This window comes from Nymphaea colorata, chromosome 5, assembly GCF_008831285.2.
Source record: "Nymphaea colorata isolate Beijing-Zhang1983 chromosome 5, ASM883128v2, whole genome shotgun sequence".
In the NCBI taxonomy this organism is placed as follows: domain Eukaryota; kingdom Viridiplantae; phylum Streptophyta; class Magnoliopsida; order Nymphaeales; family Nymphaeaceae; genus Nymphaea; species Nymphaea colorata.
In genome coordinates this window covers 3837051-3857190 of record NC_045142.1, presented here as the reverse complement: position 1 = coordinate 3857190, position 20140 = coordinate 3837051, and the positions used below count along the sequence as shown (strand labels likewise).

The window sequence follows — 20140 nt, the reverse complement described above, 5'->3', positions numbered from 1 at the left end:
AGAAAAAAAAAATTAAAAATTTAAATGTAAATTTAAGAAATTACTTGTCCTATATAAAAATTTTAAAAAATGATATTTCGGTCTATGTCAAATCAGAAACTTTAATTCGGCCTCTTTCATGAAAAATTTCTGGTTCCGCCTCTAAGCGGGGGCGATAGACACAAAAAACAAACCTTATGCCCTTAAGATGGATGGAGTTAAATGAAAGTTTCAAATATGTTAAAAGACAAGAAATAAGCAAATTATCGTTTGCGGTAAAAAAAAAAAAAAAAAAAAAAAAAGAAGGCCCCCTCACAAGGCAAATGTGGAGAAAATAAATAAAACTTTCGAAAAGATGAGAATGCTTCTCTTTTAAAATGGTTGAGCATGGAGTCAGAACACCCAAAGCATAGAGTTTGTATAAAATTAAGGGCATGGTTTTTCCTTATTAGGATATCCATGATTTTAAGAAGAAAAAATTGCAGAGGCTAACAGTAAAGTTCATTCAAAAAAACGTTTCAATTAAGAGAAGCAGTTCTGTCTTGTGCAAGCTAGCAACTATGAGAATTAAATTATAATTATTTGCGATGGCGGAGCCACAGAGGCACATGTTTCCCATTTGACTTGTTAAATTTTTTTTACATATGCACATAAATATGATTTTTTTTGCTTTTCTAATTAAAAAAGCACATCTATGTATTTTCTTCCAAAACAGACTTGTAGGAGGCTAGGCCTCCGTTCACTTTATTACAAAGATATTTTATATAATATATATATATATATGTTAATTTATTTATCTTATGTGTGTGGCGTAAAAGGTGGGGCGACTGGCTGAAGCTCAAAATATCTTTTGTGCAAAACTAGAATTTTTTGATGAAGGTGGCCAAATTAAAGTTTTTAAATTTTTGATAAGAACCAAAATATTATTTTTAAAAATTTTTATATAAGACAAGTAAAAATTTTTAAAATTTACATGTAAATTTAAAATTAAAAAAAATCAATCAGAGCTAAAGGGCCTTGAGACCCTTGTCATGCATAGGTGGATTAGGCTGGTTATGTTTGTGGAGAGTTTTAGAGGAAAAGGAATATATCCCGCTATAAGAACCTGGAGGAAGAAAAGGTAAGTTTTAATAGTGGCTTCTCCCATGAGCCTTGGACCATTTTCTTTTAAGAAAATAAGAGAGATCTTTCTTTTTTTTGTTTTTGGATTCTATTCAGAACTTGAGTGAAGAGTGACGCATCTATCAATTAGTGTGTCTCACATTTTTCGTTTGCAATATAAAAGAATAACATCCACAAAAATCAAACTAATGATCAACTTCCAGTTTGCACCCTCCACCTCCTAAGTTTTATTACAAACCGAACTTTGACTGACTCAACTCAATAAAAAATGAGAGCTGTTGACTCCTCAGGTCACAAGGCTAAGTCGTCTCAAAAGTGAGCAGATTTGACTCATGACTGGCTGTAGGAGTAGAATAATATTGATTCAAATGAATCCAAACCGGACCAAGTAATTAGCGCAAGACCGGAGGAGGGTCCCCATTGGAACTGTTTTGCCAATCAAGAAAATAACAAATGGCAACTCGGCCGATGGTCAGTTAAGTTGGTCTTAGTCAAACCGAAAACAGCGAGCCACCAAGACCCAGACCAAGTCATGAACACGTTGCCACGTCTAAAACGGGCGTCCCCAGTTCGATTCCGTGGGCAGTTCAAGTGTGCAATGTGTTGAATTTTAACTAACTTTTGTACTAAATTTAAATTTTCATTTTTTTATCAGTTTTGGTTATTTTTTAATGACTTTTTAAATGTTTCTGGCAGTTTTTGATGCACCAAATCAGCAGAAAATAAATGAATTTGCTGTTTTTCAGCTTCAAATCTTTATATTCCATCCACTTGCACTTTGTTTCTTATATCTTGAGCCAACTGATCAAGCCAAGCGCAAAGGCCCCATCTAATTAAGCTGCATTTTGGTATCTTCCTTTTATACATGAACTCGTGTAGTAAAACTTATGAACAATATATGTCCTTTTATATATAGTTTAATTTGGAAGTATGCACTAGGGAAGATGCTATGCCCTCTTGACACGTGAAGAGCAATCTTCCCAAGTTTCCCATGGGAAAGCCATTCCTCTACATGTAGGTATGAACAATCGACTCGTTAAAGTTAGGCTCGTGAACGAATTCGAGTCGCTTTGCTTAACAAGTCTAGCTTGAGTTCATGAGCGACTCGTTCAAATAATCGAGTTGAGTTCGAGCTCAACACGTAACTGCTGAGTCGAGCTCAAGCCTTAATCGAGTTTCTCGAGCCTTAATCGAGTTGATATATTCAAACGATTTTACGAGTTTGTCGAGCTTTAATCGAGACAAGTTCAAGCTCAACATGTAACGATGAATATCAATTTCATTTAAACGAGTTTGTCGAGCCTTAATTTAGTCGAGCTCGAACTCAACACGTTTAACTACCGAGTCGAGCTCGAGTTCAACACGTTTAACTGCCGAGTCGAGCTCGAGCTTCTTCCGTCGAGCTAGAGCCGAGTCGACCTCGAGGTTTCATTAGTCGAGCCGAGCTTGAGCTGACTGAACTCGGGCTTGACTCGGCTCGTGTTCACTCCTATCTACATGGGCTTGGTTTACTCCATATGGATTCTGATCATGTATTTGTTTAGATGGGTGTGGAGAAGAAAATAGGTCCTAATTACTAGTAGGATCGGGGCTCCGTAAACAATTGATAAGTGAACAATTCAAGTCGAAAAACCAGACAAAAATGCAAGTCATTGATCCCATTTGACATTGTACTTCAGCCAAAAGACGTAGCCAAAGTGAGCAGACTTGACCGGCTCCAAGAGTAGAATAATATTGAGTCAAATGACTCCAAACTGGACCAAGTAATTAGCCCAAGACCAAGTTCGAGGTTGCAATTAGAGGTTGTTTGCCAGTCAAGAAAATAATAAATGGCAACTAGGCCAAATGGTCAGTTTAAGTTGGTCTTAGTCAAACCTAACGATCATGATAATTGTATATAAGGAAACGGCGAGCTGGCAAGACCAAGCCCAGGTGAATTTCAATTATGTGGCCAACTCAAGAGTGCCATATTTCAAGATTTAATTAAATTTACTAATATTTTTGGCCAATTCCGGAGTTCCATGTTCGAATTTTAACTAATTTTTAATGTATTATAAATACAATTAAATTTTATATATTTATGTTTTTAGTGATTTTTAATATTTTTTAATATTTTAATCTTCGATAAATAAACCAGTTTATTCAAATGTTATAGCATCAAAGGGCTTTCTTAATCAACCTATCGGTCCAATAAGTCTTTTAACAATATGCTATTTTGACATGGCAATGAACCAGTAGATGTAGCAGAATGGGAACTTATTGAGTTTGCTGCTTCAGCTTCAACGCATAAAAATGGACACACCGCCACTTTGTTTCTCGATATCTTGAGCCAATTGATGGATCCAAGTGCAAAGAGCCCATCAAACAAAGCTGCACTTAAGTCTTCTGAAAGACTTGTTAAGTGAAATATAAACTTGTGTTACTGTGTATATCTGAAGAGCCGAGGTTGGTAGGTGGTATGTCTTCGCTTCAAATTCCCGTTACATCAGTTATTTGAATTACAAAAAGAAAGGTCACTGATATACAAGTTAAAGCATAGTAGATTCATCATCCTGAAGCACCGAAAACAGATTCGTACCTTGGAAAACCATGGGGAAAGGGAAGACAGGTGAAGGATAGGGGCTTCAGCTCTCAAGTGAACGTAGGATAAAATATTCTTCCTACAGACGCAGACCCAAACGTTTTGAATTTGTACTGTTTGATTTGATGCAAACTTTTTTGGCCTTTGAATGTGCCTACTTGATGCAAGATAAGATGACATTAGATATTGTATATTGGAGCACAATGAAAAAACTTTTGACCTTATCTAAGTGGGTTTATCAAATGTCCCCAATAAACACATTTGGACACACTGCAAGATGCTTGCTTATATATAATATATAGAGAAGCATATGCTCCATTTGCGTCTTGTGCGATCTCAAATAGCCTGATCCACGGTCTTTATTCTAAGCATTAGAGCAGTGGCGGAGCCGCATAGGGGCTGGCGTGGGCAACTGCCCACACCAGCCCCTTAATATTTTTTTTATTTCATATTAACATCTTCAAATATTTGTTTGTTATATGTACGAGTGCCCCTTCAGATATGAAAATCTGTGAGTGACGGCCCCATCAGAAAATGTTTTTGGCTCTTCTACTGCACATTAGAGATAGAAACTTGTGTCACGAACGTTGATCACGGTATCAATCACGACACAAGTTCGACTCGTAAATTTTGAAATGGTTTTTGAATATTGGACACGGGGATGTGAAACTTTTTCAATTTTTAAAATTGTAAGAAAGTAAATTTTTTCTATTTTTAACATTAATGGTTGCAATTTTCTTTTAGGAAATAATATCAATGTAATGTCGACACATGTCCATATCCATATCTCTGGAAGTATTCAAGGGCCAATTTCTTGGCTTGTTGCTAAAAAAATTTGGAAAAATAAAACGGTCTACCAGCTTGACCAGCTAAACAAGATCAGAGAAGGGTACTTTAATTGAGAAACAACCACAGGATATAAAAGTGGGTCAGATTTGGTTCTGGCTTGTGCTTGAAGAGGATCAGACTCATATATGTTTGATCAAATATTTCGGATCTGGTTCTGCCAATCGGATTTATTGAGCCTGCATTTAGATCTATCGGAACTACTCCCAGTAAGATCCGTTTGCACCTCTAACTCTAGAGTTGATGAGAATGAAGCAGCACCCCAAAAAAAAGAAAAAAAAATATTTTTACAGTTTCTTCTGAAATAAACACAAATGTTAGAATCAACATAATATTAAAAAAAATAATAATGAAGATTTTCCATTAAATTTCTCATAAACTTAACGTGTAAATATGATCTGTTCTCAATCTTTAAGATTCTTGTCAACATCAATTATGAAAAAGAAGTGGTGCAACTGGATGAGCCAGAAGTTGACAGATGGCCGACCTCTGGTTCAAATCTCAGAGGCTCCCACATGTGTGATCATGGACAAGGGTGGTGGCTCCGCCACGGAACGTAAGGGATCCAAATGGATCAGATTCTGGTCAATGACTTTCGATCAGGGACAGCTAAGAATTGCAATGACATTGTACTAGTTTGATACAGCTTAACATCTCGTTCTCTTGACTGAGTCCACACAGATCTGCCTGAACCCAGCTGGCCATAATATTATTATTAAAGGTAATTCGGCCGGCCCGCGAGCCACGTGTCCTCAAACTGTGGGGTTTCTTATCAACTAAGTCTACATGCCAGCTTGAGCAGCATGTTGGCACCCATTTGGGTTCTCACTAGGAGCACAGTTGGAGCAAAATTAGATGGATATTCCAATCCAGATTTGAATACTGTATGTATGTAGATTTGAATTGTTAAAATAGGACCCGGAGTGAAAATAACATTTTATCCCTTAAAATTTTAAAGAATTTTATTCCAGACCCTCTAACAAATTTCAAAAATGTAGTCGACCCCTACGAGAGGCTTTCAAAAGTGTTATTTAGACATGCAATTTTTTCACGTTCGGCCGCCTCAATAGCAAAATCTTGGCTCCGCTCCTGTTTTTAAGGTAGGTCTGTGATTTAGCTTCAAGTCAGTATCTGATCCAAATTCTATATTTGCATGTGTTTGTTCGGATATGGATTCAAATCTACATCATCAGGTCATGTTCAATTCTGAATTCGGATTCGGGTGCAGCATTAGTGTCACGCATCAAGTGATTTTTCATCACTTAATGAATTCCCATTTTGTCGGCTCTTGCTTGCTCATGACCAGCTCAGAATTCAACATGTGGACAAGACTCTTCCCCAAGTCCACCACATTCATGAAAAATATTAAATATTAATAACATATCTATTATTATCTTGGCTTCAGATTCTCGCTCATAATAAGGGGGCTTGGTCGTTATTGCTCACATGGGAGGACCATAAAATGTATTTAAAAAAGCCTGTCAATGTTCATGAAACTTTCAACGGCTTAAAAAGGTTGTTCCAAGCAAGTCATAGACTGTCAAGTGTCAATTTTCAAAAGTTTTTTTTTTGTAATATTTTTAATTTTTTCAATTTTTAGTAGAAAAAAAACTTCTTTGGACAACTCTGGCAACTTGAAGGGGTGTTTGAATGCTGGAAGAAAAGGACATCTAATAGCTTTTTTACGGCCAACAACTAAAAGCTTCGAGTAGTTTATATCTGAAAAGAGGGCACAGAATGAAAATTTATAAAATTACCCCTCTTGATGCAAAATACTTAAGAAAATTTTTTTAAAATTATAAAATATATCATAAAAAGTTAAAATCAATAAATTATCCCTGACATCAAGGGAAAAACCATGGCCTTTGGTGTTCGGGTTTTTACCACAACACCACAATCAACCCTTGTCGGTAGGGCAGAAGCCCCCATTCAAAGTTTGGTTGGGGATGCCCTAGAGGCTATGCCCGCATCTCTAACCGAGCCGTAAATAGGTGTAAGTTTAATGGAAGAATAAAAAAAATATTCATATACATAAATACAATATTTATAATGAAAAGTGGATATAAATATATTTAAAATAATCTTAATAATATATGTACTATCGGGCTGGCATGAGCCCTTACTTTAAGGCCCGGGCCCAACCCGATGCCTAATTCTACTTGTCGGAACATAAGGGTCGCTTTCTTTAACATTTTTTATAGTTTTTTTAATCTTTCTTAGCCAAAGAGGATGACTAAGTCAACCAGCCTAGACTACGCGTTTGTTTTGAAGAAGCTATTCAAGGGTGGAGATACATAGGGTCATCATTGGACGTATGTATGTTCCACAGAGTCTAATATGAGACCTTAAACTTACGTGTTGGATATAGGTAAACCTGAGCTCAGTTATATTAGAGTAGACCCATAAGGTCACTGCCCCAATGTCAGTTGTGAATTTGTTTAATATATATTTAGTGTTCTATGAAACAAAATTTCTGGCTCCGGTCTTGAATCTAGTAAGATCAACTAGGTAATCACTAAAATCTGATTTAAATATATCAAATTTCATTGACGTATGCCCCACAGAGTTGAACCTATTCTGAAGCCTTAAACTTACATGGTGAACCTCACTGAACCTAAGTTCAGTTAAATAGAGTAGCCCCGCGAGGATTAGGTCACTGACCTAAGGTCAATTAAAAATTTGTTAATTATGCGCTTAGTGCTCCATGAAACAAAATTTTTGGCTCCACACCTGGTTCTACTTAAGATCAACTAGGGAATCATTGAGCTTTAATAATGATATACGAAGGCAAGAAGTCTGCATGATACAACGTAAGGTTTTTCGCAATTTTTTTGCATACTAGCACTAAATGCTACTGGTTCCATCAAACTTCCCACTTTAAAGAGTGTTTGGTAGGGCTGTTCAGGAGCCGAGTCGAGCTCGAGTTCTTGGCTGGACTCATATCTTGCTCGGCTCGAAACTTTTTCATCTAAATTAATTCATCAAACGTAAATATTTAGGAAAAACAAACTATCAGACACAAATATCTAGGAAAATCAAACTTGCCCTCTAAAAACAATGGCATAATTTTTTCTAAATAAAAATTATTATTTGAAAATTTGTGATGGAACTGTCCGTTCGATACGAATTGGCAATGAAAATCAATCCGCGCAATCGAATTTCCTTCAAATAAATGCATGAATATGAGATGTTGAAGGACAATTCATATTTGGTTTCGAATGGACCATTTCAGCGGTCTCCTCTCTCTTAAATTTTACTACGATCTTTCCTGTTCAAATTGAAAGCTTCAATAACTCGAGCACCTTGTTGGGTCCACAGTAACCTGAAAGTCATTCATTTATTATAATCGTTCCTATGTGGATTAAACAGGCCATGTGAACTGCGCCCATGGTAGGTACTTTCTTCCTCTTTCTCTCTCTAAAACAATTCATAACATTAGCATCATTAATAGTTCATGATGCAGTTACAGTTTATAGTGGTTTAATGACATTTTATAGACCATTTGGTCATGAATTTCTAAATTCTATTAATCCGCCTACTATCCAGCAACATTGACTATATATAATTGTTGTGAGAAGACTGAAAATGAAAAATTGATCATTAAAAACATTGGACGTAAGGGCACTAACAACAATTTATGGTGTAGCGACAGTTTATAGTGTTTTTAATAATGGTTTACGGTGCTTTAAACGACAAATTTTATTTTTTAATCATCCAACGGATTCAAATTAATATATATATATATATACATATATGTATATGTATATATATATATATTAATAGGTACAAAATTGTTTGGGTAAGGGATGAAAACCAGACCTTTTAAATCCATGTTAAAAAGTGTTTAAAAAAAATATGAACTTTCTAATGTATTTATAGACACTAATTTAATGTAAATCATGCTTTAGTTCAAGTCATGTTAGCAAAAAATTGATATTTATACTACCAAAATTTTGATGTTATAAAAGCTATTCATTTTTTAAGCATTAAAAGAGCTTTATTTAAGCAAGAAAATAGCTACTTTAATATATATATATATATATATATATATAGAGAGAGAGAGAGAGAGAGGGAGAGAAAAGTTGAAATCTTCTAGCCATCTCATCTGGAGCTCTGTCACAGGCGGATGTGATTAAACACACCACCAGAAGCAAACATTGTGGTGTGAGAAGAACACATATTGAAAATTGTAAGAATATTTTTTTATGAGTTCAATTATGTACACTTGTTTTGTGAGCTTGAATTGTACTTTTTGTTGAAAAATATGATTTTTTTTGGGGCAGATTGATGGAAATAAATATGAAAAAGCCCAAGGGCGGGTCGGACATTACAAAGCAAATGTACATAATTGAACTCATAAAAAAATATTCTTACAATTTAAAAATATCACAAATTTTTAAATATATACAAATGCATATAGTACATGTTATCCAGTTTTAATTGATGAAGCAACCAAACATGACGTCTGTAAATATATATATAAAAAAATGCGTCGTAAAAAGGCCAGAAAAAAGTTAGGTTCAGCAGACCCTTGTTGGAACCGAAGCTCGTTCCAAACCCTTGTTGAAAGCACAATGTGGGAAGAAGCCAGAGCTTCATCCAAACATGGAATTGGCAATTCTCACTTCTTGGTCAAGCAACCCAATAAAGCAAAAGATTCGGTGAAGCAATCGATGAGAATCATTTTCCTACTTTTACATTTCAACTGTCCCATTTGCCTCAACAACCGGAATTGGAAGACCTGATTCCCTGTTACTCCTTCGATTCGAACAAAGCAAAAAAGAAAATGTGAGCTTAGGCAGTCCTAATCTTTACAATCCTACAGTAAGTAAATGTAGAGGGGTGAATTTTTATTCATTTGAACGATTATAAATACTGGTTACAATTTTTTCAGTATTATTTTTTTTAACTAGATTACATTTTTATGCTAATATATATATATTTTTAATTTTCAAGTTAACAAAACATTTATTATAAAGCCTCGATGGTTTTACAATAGACTCTTTTTAAGAAAACAAAAAAAACAAAAATAGGCCTTAAAATGAAAATCCGTTTTGTTATTTGTAAATGCGTTCAACGTACCAAGCCCGACTGGCTACGATTGGACGTTTTCAAACTGGGGTTCATACATTTAATAATTTAGAGGACCACGCGAGGCCATGCCTGTCAATCATAGTTTCCATTGTTGAGAATAAATGATGTCGGTGTTGTATCGGTTTGCTCATTGAGATGGCATGATATCGGTTGATATATATCGTTAAATGTTTTTTTTAAAGGTAAGCAAATAAAGTTTTTTTAATTCTTTTTTTTAAGTAAATCTGGGCACCAGGCTATGTTCAATAGCCCAAAGTTATGTGGATGGCTAGTGTGGGCATAATCAAGTAAAAGTTTTGAAAAATACTGTTAGACCCCTTACAAATCATGAAATCACCATTTAGCTTCCTAATAAGTTTTCTTTTTTTTTTTTTACTTCACTCCTGAGCATAATGTACTGTCATTGCTTCGATTTCATGTAACATAGAGGCACACGACTCACAGTCACAGGCGACGTGTTTTCCCCGCACAACAAATTTAACACTAGCAATGTATTTATTGAAAGCGAAAACTCTATTGTTTTTCTTGGATTAAAAGAACTCCTAACTAAAATACTTGTGGCAATTTTGAGTTTTAAACTTTAAAAGTTATGAAATCAGTTGTGCTGACAAGAAATTAATGGACTTGTTTGCATAAAAAGAACGATTTAAACGAAACTCATGCAAAACAGGCAAATGAAGTTTCAAGTAAAAGACAAAAGTTTCCTTGTTCTAAAAATGGTTTCAAGTTTAACATGGGATTGACAGCTTCAGGTCAATTCCGGTACAATTGATCGCTGGTCCGATGAATCAAATACATCTGATTCTTATGTTTAGGAGGTCACAAAATTTTTTATAGATCTATTAGGAGTTTTAGGGCTGCACATGAGTTGAGTCGAGTTGAGTTTGAGTCGAACAAACTTAAAAAGTCAGCTCAAAGATTACTCGACTGAGTCCTAACTTGTGCTCAAGCGACTGAGTCCTAACTCGTGCTCAAGCTCGACTCGTTCAAGCCTACTTACCAACTTCCCATTTGATCTACTTTTTTATTTAAAGTTTAAAAATTGTAAAACAAAAAATAACTTATATGCAATTTGATCTATTTAGACTATTTTTAGTTTATTGAAGTTTAATCGGGTCGATTTCATGTAACTCTAACTCGTTTAAAAGCAAAGGACAGAACGGGGGAAGACGGCGACTTGCCAGTTACGAGTGGAACTGCAGAACGGTGGGACGCGCTTGCGTGACTTGCGTCCAATCGACTCATTCCCCCACTTTCTCTCACTTCCCTGGTTTTCTGTAAAAAGTGATCGCCAAGAGAGGGAGAGAGGAAAGGACCGTTAGTACACACACCACCCCGCCAGGTCAGAAAGGTACCGCGAACGAGACGCTGCAACGCATTTTACGCATAACTTTCGTTTTAATCCACATTTTTACTCTAATTGCAAGAACGCACAGAAAATGTTTATATTTTTTCGTATGTTTGGTGCAGCCCCCGTTATTTATACTAAAGCTGAAAATTGAAAATTGATGTTTTTTTTTTCTCATGTTATTTTCTTATGTACCGAGCCAAGTCCGAGCTCCACCTTGTTAGATTTAGTTGGTTCGATTAAGCTTGGTCGATCAGGTCGGTTCGGTCGGAAAACGAGTCGAGCTGGGGTCGGCTTGACATCCATAAACCGTGTCCTGTCCAACTCAACTCGAAAAACTCAAGTTTGAGAACGATTCGATTAAATTTAAAAATATATTTTAATATAAAATAATATATAAATATAATTAATTATAATAAAATATTAAAAATATATATGTATAAATTATAAAAAATTTAAAAATAAATTATTGGACTTATCGAGCCCACCTGAACTAGCCCAATAAAGAGTCGGGCTGGCCCGAATAAATGAAGTATGAGTACCCAACAACAACTTGGCTCGATGCCCAGCCTGTTCCAAGTTCACTTGTTCCCAACGAGTTAAAGTTATTGCACGAAAATTAATTCACAAAAATCAATAAGTTTCCCGTGTGGAGACAACGACTGCTCATGCTTTATACTCGACTTGCTTCGAAAATGAGATGTAAATTATGAACTGCCGAAAAAAGGCGTGTGGGTTTGCGTTCAAGCATTAAATGAATTGAAAGCTAGTACATTCTTCATGACATTATTTTTATGGATTGTCAACAGCCGAGTTATTAGATGTACTGTAAGTTCTTCTAACTCCAAAACATAACAACATAGTTTTAGGGGCTTTACGTTGAAGATGGTTTATATGAAAGAGTTAGTGGCACTGTTTTACGAATACATACAATTAAAGACTGTTTCTGAAATATAAGTAAATATTTGGATTTTAAGGAAAATTTATTCTCCAATATTCGGTGAAGGCTCTGTCCGCCATTTCGGCGCGCGATGGCTCGAATAGTGTGTGCGTGAGAGGGAGAGGAAGAGGTGCTTTTAAAAGGGAAGGTTCTCCAGGAAGTAGGAGCGTCTTCACTCCGCTTTCTTCTCCGCAGACTCTGGATTCTCCGTGGGGCCGTGACTCATTTACACCGGAGCGGAAGAAAGAAAGATTCCTCTCGAAGGAGAGAAGGGAACCAGTCTGTTAACGGGGATAACCTGGTTTCCGTTTCCCTGAGGCCGTTCTTGAGCTCCTTGTGTAACGGTCTCTCTCTCTCTCTCTCTCCCTCTCTCTCGCTCTCCTATCCTTTTCTACGGAGATCCATCTGTTCCGGGGATAACCAGGTTTCTGTTTATATGAGGCCGTTCTTGAGCTCTTCTTGTAACGGTACCTGTGTGTGTGTTCTCGATTCTCTATCCGCGCGCTTTTACGAGTTGTTTTTGACGGAGATCACTCCTTTATCGGAGAAGATCGGGGTTTCTCCATGGCCGCATGGAAGGTCGTCTTCTAGCTGTGTCTAACCAATCCGAAGGTTTCGTTTGCCTGAGTGGATCGAGCTTCAAGAGTTAATCGAGCTTAACGTGTCTGTTCCTCCGGAACTCTTCACCGAGAGGCTTGGTTTGTGATTCCTGCAGAGAATAGGATTTTCACGGTCTATGCACTTTCTCTCTCTGTGCGAATGGTTGCACGCTGGCGTGCTCGTGATTGTGGGAGAAATTTGCGGACGCACTTTCTTTAATAAATAAATAAAAATATGTCGAGAGATCGTATCCTCTGAGAGAATTGTCGGTGTCAGTTTGTGAAGATGTGAGTGGAAATATCATATTATTCCGAAGAATAGTCTTTCTGCGTCAGAAAATAAGTTAGATGCCTTGTCTAACAGAGTAAATAGCCTCTCTCTCAAGATTTTATTATATAAATGATTTTCTTGTGATACGGTGAGAAATGGCTCTTCGTGTTGAGATCTATGCTTTCGGATTATATTCCTTTTTGTCTGGACATATTTCCGGTTTTCTTTTTACACGGTAGTGTATTTTTTTCTTGCTTTCCAAGATCGACTGCAGAAGGGGACGCTTCCACGAATTTTGGACTTCAGATTCATTTCGTCATGGAATTTTGAGTTGATCCTTCGTTTGTGATTTTTGGTTTCACAATATGTTCATACGTTTCAAATTTTGTTAAATTCCTCGATGCATCTATTTCTCCCAAGGGCCCATCTGGATTTCAGAAATTTATGTTGTTTGGTTTGATTATGGTTGACAGAGCTATTGGTTATTATGTTCTTCATCTATGTAGATATATTGTCATGTCATATTACATTGTTTATTAACTTGGTTTTTTTGCTTGAGATGTTTTTTCTTTTCAAATATCGTGCGAAATTCCTTATGCAGCTCATGATACATTTCCATTCCATGCATACGATTCTGGAATATGATTTGCTTTCAAATTATTATGCTTGTGATGAAACTTGGTCATGAGTCCACTTCATGGCCTCTACACTTAGGCAATCAAATGTAGACTATGTAGTAAGAAGTTTGCTTTCTTTTAGCAAGACACATGAGAAATGTGGGTTTCTAACTTCTTTACTTTACTAGGTGGAACAACAGTTATATTATATGAATATACAGAAGTGTGTTAACTGATAAGTGCCTTGATGCATCACATATATTGTATTGCCGTACAGATCCTATCTAGATCCCATGTTTGTTCTTTGAGAAATTTAGCCTGTTGCATGGTTAGTTGATGATGTCAATTTTATATTTCGGTTCTGTTCTAGATAGGTAGATAGTTGAAGGGCATGGCCAACAAATGCGGTAAAATTGAATTTAGGAATTATCCAGTTATTAAGAGCAAATACAAGAAGCGACTTGCAATCATTTCCTGGTATCATGCTTCCGACAAATCTGATTCCCACAACAAGTAAAAAAAAAAAGCAGCAAAGAACAACAAAAATATCACATACAATTTAGAAAGGCATTGCTAATATGATCTTCACTTTTGCACCTAAGGAAGGCAGACTTTTACACATTTGGGAACCTTACTTATGAAGTGAGCTTCTAGCAATTTCAAAAAATATCAATCTGAATTGGGTCACAAACAAGCTGAGGCTAAATTAGAATCTGATTATCAATTAAGTCAGATTTAGTGGAGCTTGGATCTAACCTAGGTCCTACCTGTTTTACATCCTTAATGCAACTCAGAGTCATTGTATGCCATTAGTGCTGACCATCAACAAAATTGTGAAGATCATTCCATTCCAATTGTCCATCAATATAAGTTCCCTTCTTGTTTGATAGTCTATCAGAGTGATCTGAATCATCCCTATGCTTTGCGAGTGCTTTGTGGGCACTTTTCTGATGAGTTCATTTCAGATGAACAAGAAGGCTTTGTTCTGATGTGACATGACCCTTCAAGTTGAAAACAGTGCTGATTGAGGCAAAATGATAACCTTAAGTAAAAAAGCACTAAATTTTCAAAATCTCGAAGGTGATGATGCATCTATCTGATCCTTCGGATCGACCATTCATCTTATAGGTGAATGGCAGTTAAACAAGTCTTATGCAGCATTTCATAGGCTTTACTCCTGAAAATTGCAGCACTGTATGAGATGGATGACCCATGAGAGGAATATCTAACTCAATGTGTCAGACACATAGTTATGCATGATGTAGTAAAAGGATAATCTCTTTGATGCTTTATATATACACATACCAATCAGTTTGCTGAGATACCTTTTTTTTTTGTCTCCAGTTTGTTGTAGAGATGCCTCCACCGCTTGAAAATGAAACCAATTCTACAAATTTTACCCATCCACATCCTCCTCTGAACGAGAGGATACTTTCATCGTTGTCAAGAAGATCTGTTGCTGCTCATCCTTGGCATGATCTTGAGATAGGTGTGCTTACTTTATAAATTTGTCATGATTATAGTTGCATTTTTTGCTGGGTTTAAATCAGATATTATTTTCATTTAGAGACTCACACTAATTTTATTTCAGGACCTGGAGCTCCTACCATTTTCAATTGTGTAAGAACTCATCCTCAATCTTAGAGCTTGCTATTGATTAGCCTACCCATGTTTGATGTTTCATTTATTTGTTTGCTATTACATTTAGAACTTAGAAGTTTAGTTTTGATTTGGGAAACGTTGCAGTTACAAACAGAGGAAGTTTCTGAATATTTCAGTGAAATGTACTTTGGTGTTATGTGAAGATTGATGTTAATATTTGAATCTTCTTTCTTTCACGTTGTAAAACGTATAGTTGTAACTCATATTAGTTGGTCCAAGATAAGATAATATATTCTAAAGTAGCTTAACATATTATTCATGAATTTTGTCAAGAACTTTTTTAAATCCAAAAAATAGAAAAAGCGGACAAATACTGAAAAAGTTCATATGGCATGAATTTCAGTATTTTTTAAAGGAAGCTACAGTTTCACAGTAAAATAGACATGAATTACATGAAATACTAAATGTGCAATAATAAAATAAACTTATGCTTATGCTATGAATAACATGCATATTTTGATTATTTTCCTCAGACATAATTAACAGTTCAAACTTCAAAGTATAAATTGTTTCTAATACTCAAACATGTCAAATATTTAAACTTTCATGTAACTATTCAATGGTCATAAGACTTCAATTTTTTTATTTCACAACATAAAAATGGGGTCCTACTGGGACCACAGAACTTCATTTGTGCACATGGAAGAAGCCGTAACTTCTGTTTTTCCCTTAAATGTGTAAGGATCTTCTAATGACACACTTAATATTCAGCCTTAAGAGGAATCATGTAATTTTAATCCAAAAAATAAGTTTATGTTACTTTGTGCATGTTGAAGCTGTAATGCAATACGCACCCCATACCTTACTGTGACATATGATGTAGAGCTTGTGTAAGTTACACCTGACGCAACATGGTTACACCCATGAAACTAGTTTCAAGGGTACACATATAAGACTTCCCTCTAGTTATGGTGCATATGACAGCATTGCTTTCCTTGTTCGTTCTTCACATTTTTCTAGGCTTTGGTAACTCAGGCTTTTGATTCAATATCTTCTAACTATAAACCTCAAATTGGTTTAGTTCAATGTAAATTTGACAGGTGGCAGTTGGATGTTTTGCAAACTGCATGAATTATATGTGATCATTTTCTGTTGCCGGCCTTTTCTTAGTCTTAGTATCCAAAGTTTGTGTTGGATCATGGGTATTTAGATTCACTTATTCAACCTGCTTTAGTTACCTATTCAGTTAATATAAGATTAGAAACAATAGGTTTGGCCGCCTGGTGAAATTTCCTGGGCAAATATTCCACCTTGTTTGCTCCTAAGAGTTTCCCATGTTTCTTCCCTTCTACTTCCCCTCCAACCTTGTCTCCCTAGGCGACCAAAATATTTGGATTCAAGGAGATTTATCAATGGTAAATGTTTAAATGAACCTTTTAGTTAAAGTAGTTCAAAATTTTATTGGTTTCCCTTCTGGCCTAAGTCACAAGGGTGTGCTAAAATTGGTGAAGCACCCGAGTCAACTCGTGCGGGTGCAGCCTGACACGGCAGCCGACTTGGTTTGGCCGAGTCAGGTGCTGCTAACCACACCCAATCTTGTTTTCTCTTGTTTTTTTTCATTTTTTTTCTTCTATTTTTCCCCTCATCTTTTCTTCCCTCTTTCCTCTTTCCTCCCCCCATTTTATTTACTAGAACTATGAATTTTGTATGAGATAAAGGTTAAAGGTAATCTTAATAAAGAAATTTAACAATCTAGATAAATAAAATTACTTATATAGTTATATAAGAAATTATATATGTATATGTATACGTATATCTATATGTGCTCGCCGCACCTGTACCCCGCACCAATGTGACATAGCTTCTGGTTGAACAAGAAATATTGTCCTGCATGAACATTTGCCTATGTAAATAAGTAGAGACTTAATAAATACAAGAAATAGAAATTGACTTCCACAAGTTTTAGCTTGTTGCACTAACCTGGATGGCTTATTGTTCTTCCATATACTGCTGTTTTTGTTTTTTTATTTTCTAAATGTTTGTAATTTTTTTATTCAGCTTAGTTATGTATGTTTGGGTCTGCCCTGTTGAATGAACTATTAAAATTCTGAAATTATGATAAATGGTCTCATTGAAACTGACTGTGTATTTGGAAGAAAATGTTTTATAAAATGTTTTTATTAATGTTTGAAATCGTTGGTATTATTATTCCCATCAGGTGGACTGTTGATTCACCTTTTTCACTGGTAACATATTTGTTGTTTTCTTTGTTCTGGTTGGTATTTTCTAGCTGTTTATTGGACTTGCTTGTCTGAATGTCCTGTTTTAAGAAAAAAATGGCCATCATTCCATCATCTTTTATTTAATTTGGTTGCATATTGTGCTTTTTTTATTTGGATATCTACTCCATTAAGTCCATATTTTGACATATCAGCTTTCAAGATAGTCTGTTTTAAAGCTTTGATTTAGCCTATTCCAAGTTTTCCAGTTTATGTGTTAATAAATGATAATTTTTACTTTTCTATTGGTCATGCTAGTAGTTTAATTGGTCCTGCTATTCTAGGTTACATGGATATTTGTTGCAACATCTGAACTTTAAATTAACCTTGCTCTAATGTGTTGAGCGATCAATATTTAAATAATCGTTTGCCTTGGGAAGACATTCACATTGCATACGATCTCATGGTTTATGATCTCTCTGTATTTTTATCTGTCTCTCTCTGCTTGGAAAATGCAAGTCTGGCATTTCATACCTTCAGTACACCAAATTGCGCTTCTTATATATGCCATCGGCCTTGATCTTATCTAAAAAATTGTGCCATGTGTAGCCCCAGCCTGTCTTGGACTTTATACACTGTGGCACACAGTTTGGTTTCTTTTCTGCCTTTTCTGTTATGATTTTCCTGCGTACTATCCTAAAGCTTAGTAGCATCTGAAGTGGCTGACTTCTTCAGGTTGTAGAGATTGGAAAAGGTAGCAAGGTGAAATATGAGCTGGATAAGAAAACGGGTTTGATCAAGGTAATATGGCAGTATTTTTTAAAAAGAAAAATTTCATAATCCCTGTTATATTTGGCAGGGCCATTGATGTGGTATTCATTTCTGCAGGTGGACCGAGTATTGTACTCATCTGTGGTTTATCCTCACAACTATGGTTTTATCCCACGTACTCTTTGTGAGGACAGTGATCCCATGGATGTCCTAATCATCATGCAGGTAAATAGTCAAGGCTGAACCTAACCATGTTTTATGGCAGTAAGTTGGAAGCACTATACTTCACTGAAAAATTGGCTATCTGATACTGCCTGTCTATGAGTTCCTTGTTAGGTCTACCTACAGGCTATATAGGTAATTAATTTGCCTGGAATTTGTGCCCATAAATTCCATGTCATTGGATATATAGTGAACTTTTACTGTAGTTTGCTGATCTTTGCAATCACTTTTTCCTGAAGGTCCATTTCATTTACGGACTATTAAATTAAGTGGTTTCAAGTTCAAGTATCAATACTAAACTGACTGTTCCTTTTCCTGAAAAAATAGGGGTGTATTGGAACAGGGTAAATTTATCAAGATTGGTAGGCATGTAATGCCTAATGTAGCTGATAGGGGTTCTTTTTATTTTTCTCTTTTAATATTACAGGAACCTGTTCTTCCTGGTTGTTTCTTACGTGCTAAAGCTATTGGACTCATGCCTATGATTGACCAGGTGCTATGCTGAGACTTCTTGATTCTGTTCCTACTTTCAATGTTTCTTTATTGGAGACGATTCTGATGCATTTTAGTGCATGATGCTATAGGGAGAAAAGGATGATAAGATCATTGCTGTTTGTGCTGATGATCCTGAATACCGGCACTATACAGACATCAAGGAGCTGCCTCCTCATCGCTTAGCTGAGATCAGACGCTTTTTTGAAGACTGTATCCTTTTCTATTTTGCACATTGAAATTCAATTATTAGTGTTTCTTTTTTGGTCCTCTTCTCTACTCCATGGGAATAAAGTCTTTCTAGTTGCTACCTCCTATTACTGTTTACATATCAGAGGGTAGTAGCTATGCTCTAAAATCATGAAAAAGGAGAACTTCATTCATATTTTCTGGATTAATTCCTTTTCTCTTTCTCTCTCAATCTCATATTTTCCCTTGATCAACTTTAATTAGACAAGAAGAATGAAAACAAAGAAGTTGCAGTCAATGACTTCCTACCTGCATCTGCGGCCTATCAAGCCATTCAACACTCAATGTAAGGGCTCCCATAGTCCAATTTCATATTTTATCTACAATTCAGCTGTTCAACTGTTGAATATCACCTTGTGAATCAAGCTTCTGAAACCTGGATCATACTGTGCTGATTCCATCTGGTCTAGATGAGGCTTGAGCAGTTTGATCCCCTCTTATTTTTGCCCTTCTGGATGGAGGGAGGCATCACTGTTCCATTCTTGACAACCATACATCTTGTCTTGTCATGGATACCAGTTAACTTCCCCTCCATAGCCTGATTAACGCTCCATAATAATCTTGTTTAGCTTACTAATCGTAGTTTTGTTGTGCAGGGATCTCTATGCCACATACATCGTAGAGAGCCTGAGGAGGTAGACCTGCTGGCTCTTTGAGGTGGATTTGAGGAAGCATGTCACCCATTTATACTTTTGTGTTCTACATAGAATTTACTTCGCCATATATGGTTATTTTCTTGGTATGTTTCAATTTTCATGTGACTTCACCGTAACCCTCTCGACTATGGTACTGCCCAATATATAAACTGAAACCGTTCAATTTGTCTCCGCTGTAGATAATGCTTTGTCTCTATTGCTGAATCAACTTAGAAGTATAGCAATTCTTTAGTCATTTCATTTATTGATCCCAAAGTCTCTTACTAGCTTGTGTGGTTGTAACCAGCAAGTAGCTTTTGCCCATACTGAGCGGAAGAGTCACCTGGGGAGTGACTCTGCCGCCGCCCTCCTTCCTCCTCTTCTTTCTCCTCTTCCTCCTGTCCACTCTGAGCCAACATTCGATCATTTATAAAATAATACAGCACTGGTGCCCATGTAAATTTACATCATTGGTTGAGATTATGAAGGATATGATGCTGATACCAGTATTTACAGCACTGGCCATTGGTCGGGTAGGTGGCTTCCTCAAATT

At 36.1% G+C, this 20140-nt stretch overlaps 1 protein-coding gene across 2 annotated transcripts; it reads left to right on the top strand.

Moving 5' to 3' along the window:
* The first annotated feature begins 11998 nt into the window (after positions 1-11998).
* Positions 11999-19777, top strand: LOC116254557 (soluble inorganic pyrophosphatase 4). Of its 2 annotated transcripts, none has more exons than XM_031630015.2 (9): positions 11999-12254; positions 14742-14886; positions 14989-15017; positions 17954-18019; positions 18107-18214; positions 18639-18704; positions 18796-18916; positions 19157-19238; positions 19549-19777. In XM_031630015.2, exons 2-9 carry the CDS (start codon positions 14754-14756, stop codon positions 19589-19591), a joined length of 648 nt encoding a protein of 215 aa, XP_031485875.1. In that variant the 5' UTR covers positions 11999-12254; positions 14742-14753; the 3' UTR covers positions 19592-19777. The 2 variants fall into 2 exon arrangements, with proteins under 2 accessions (XP_031485875.1, XP_049933904.1); XM_050077947.1 differs by lacking the exon at positions 11999-12254 and adding an exon at positions 12314-12334.
* The last annotated feature ends 363 nt before the right edge of the window (positions 19778-20140 follow it).

Bases quoted from the DNA above. Each gene is read 5' to 3' on its own strand.
- LOC116254557 (XM_031630015.2), top strand. From the start codon at position 14,754: ATGCCTCCACCGCTTGAAAATGAAACCAATTCTACAAATTTTACCCAT. The intron at 18,705-18,795 runs GTGCTATGCTGA...ATGATGCTATAG, and splicing joins TCATGCCTATGATTGACCAG to GGAGAAAAGGATGATAAGAT. The intron at 18,917-19,156 runs GTATCCTTTTCT...AACTTTAATTAG, and splicing joins CAGACGCTTTTTTGAAGACT to ACAAGAAGAATGAAAACAAA.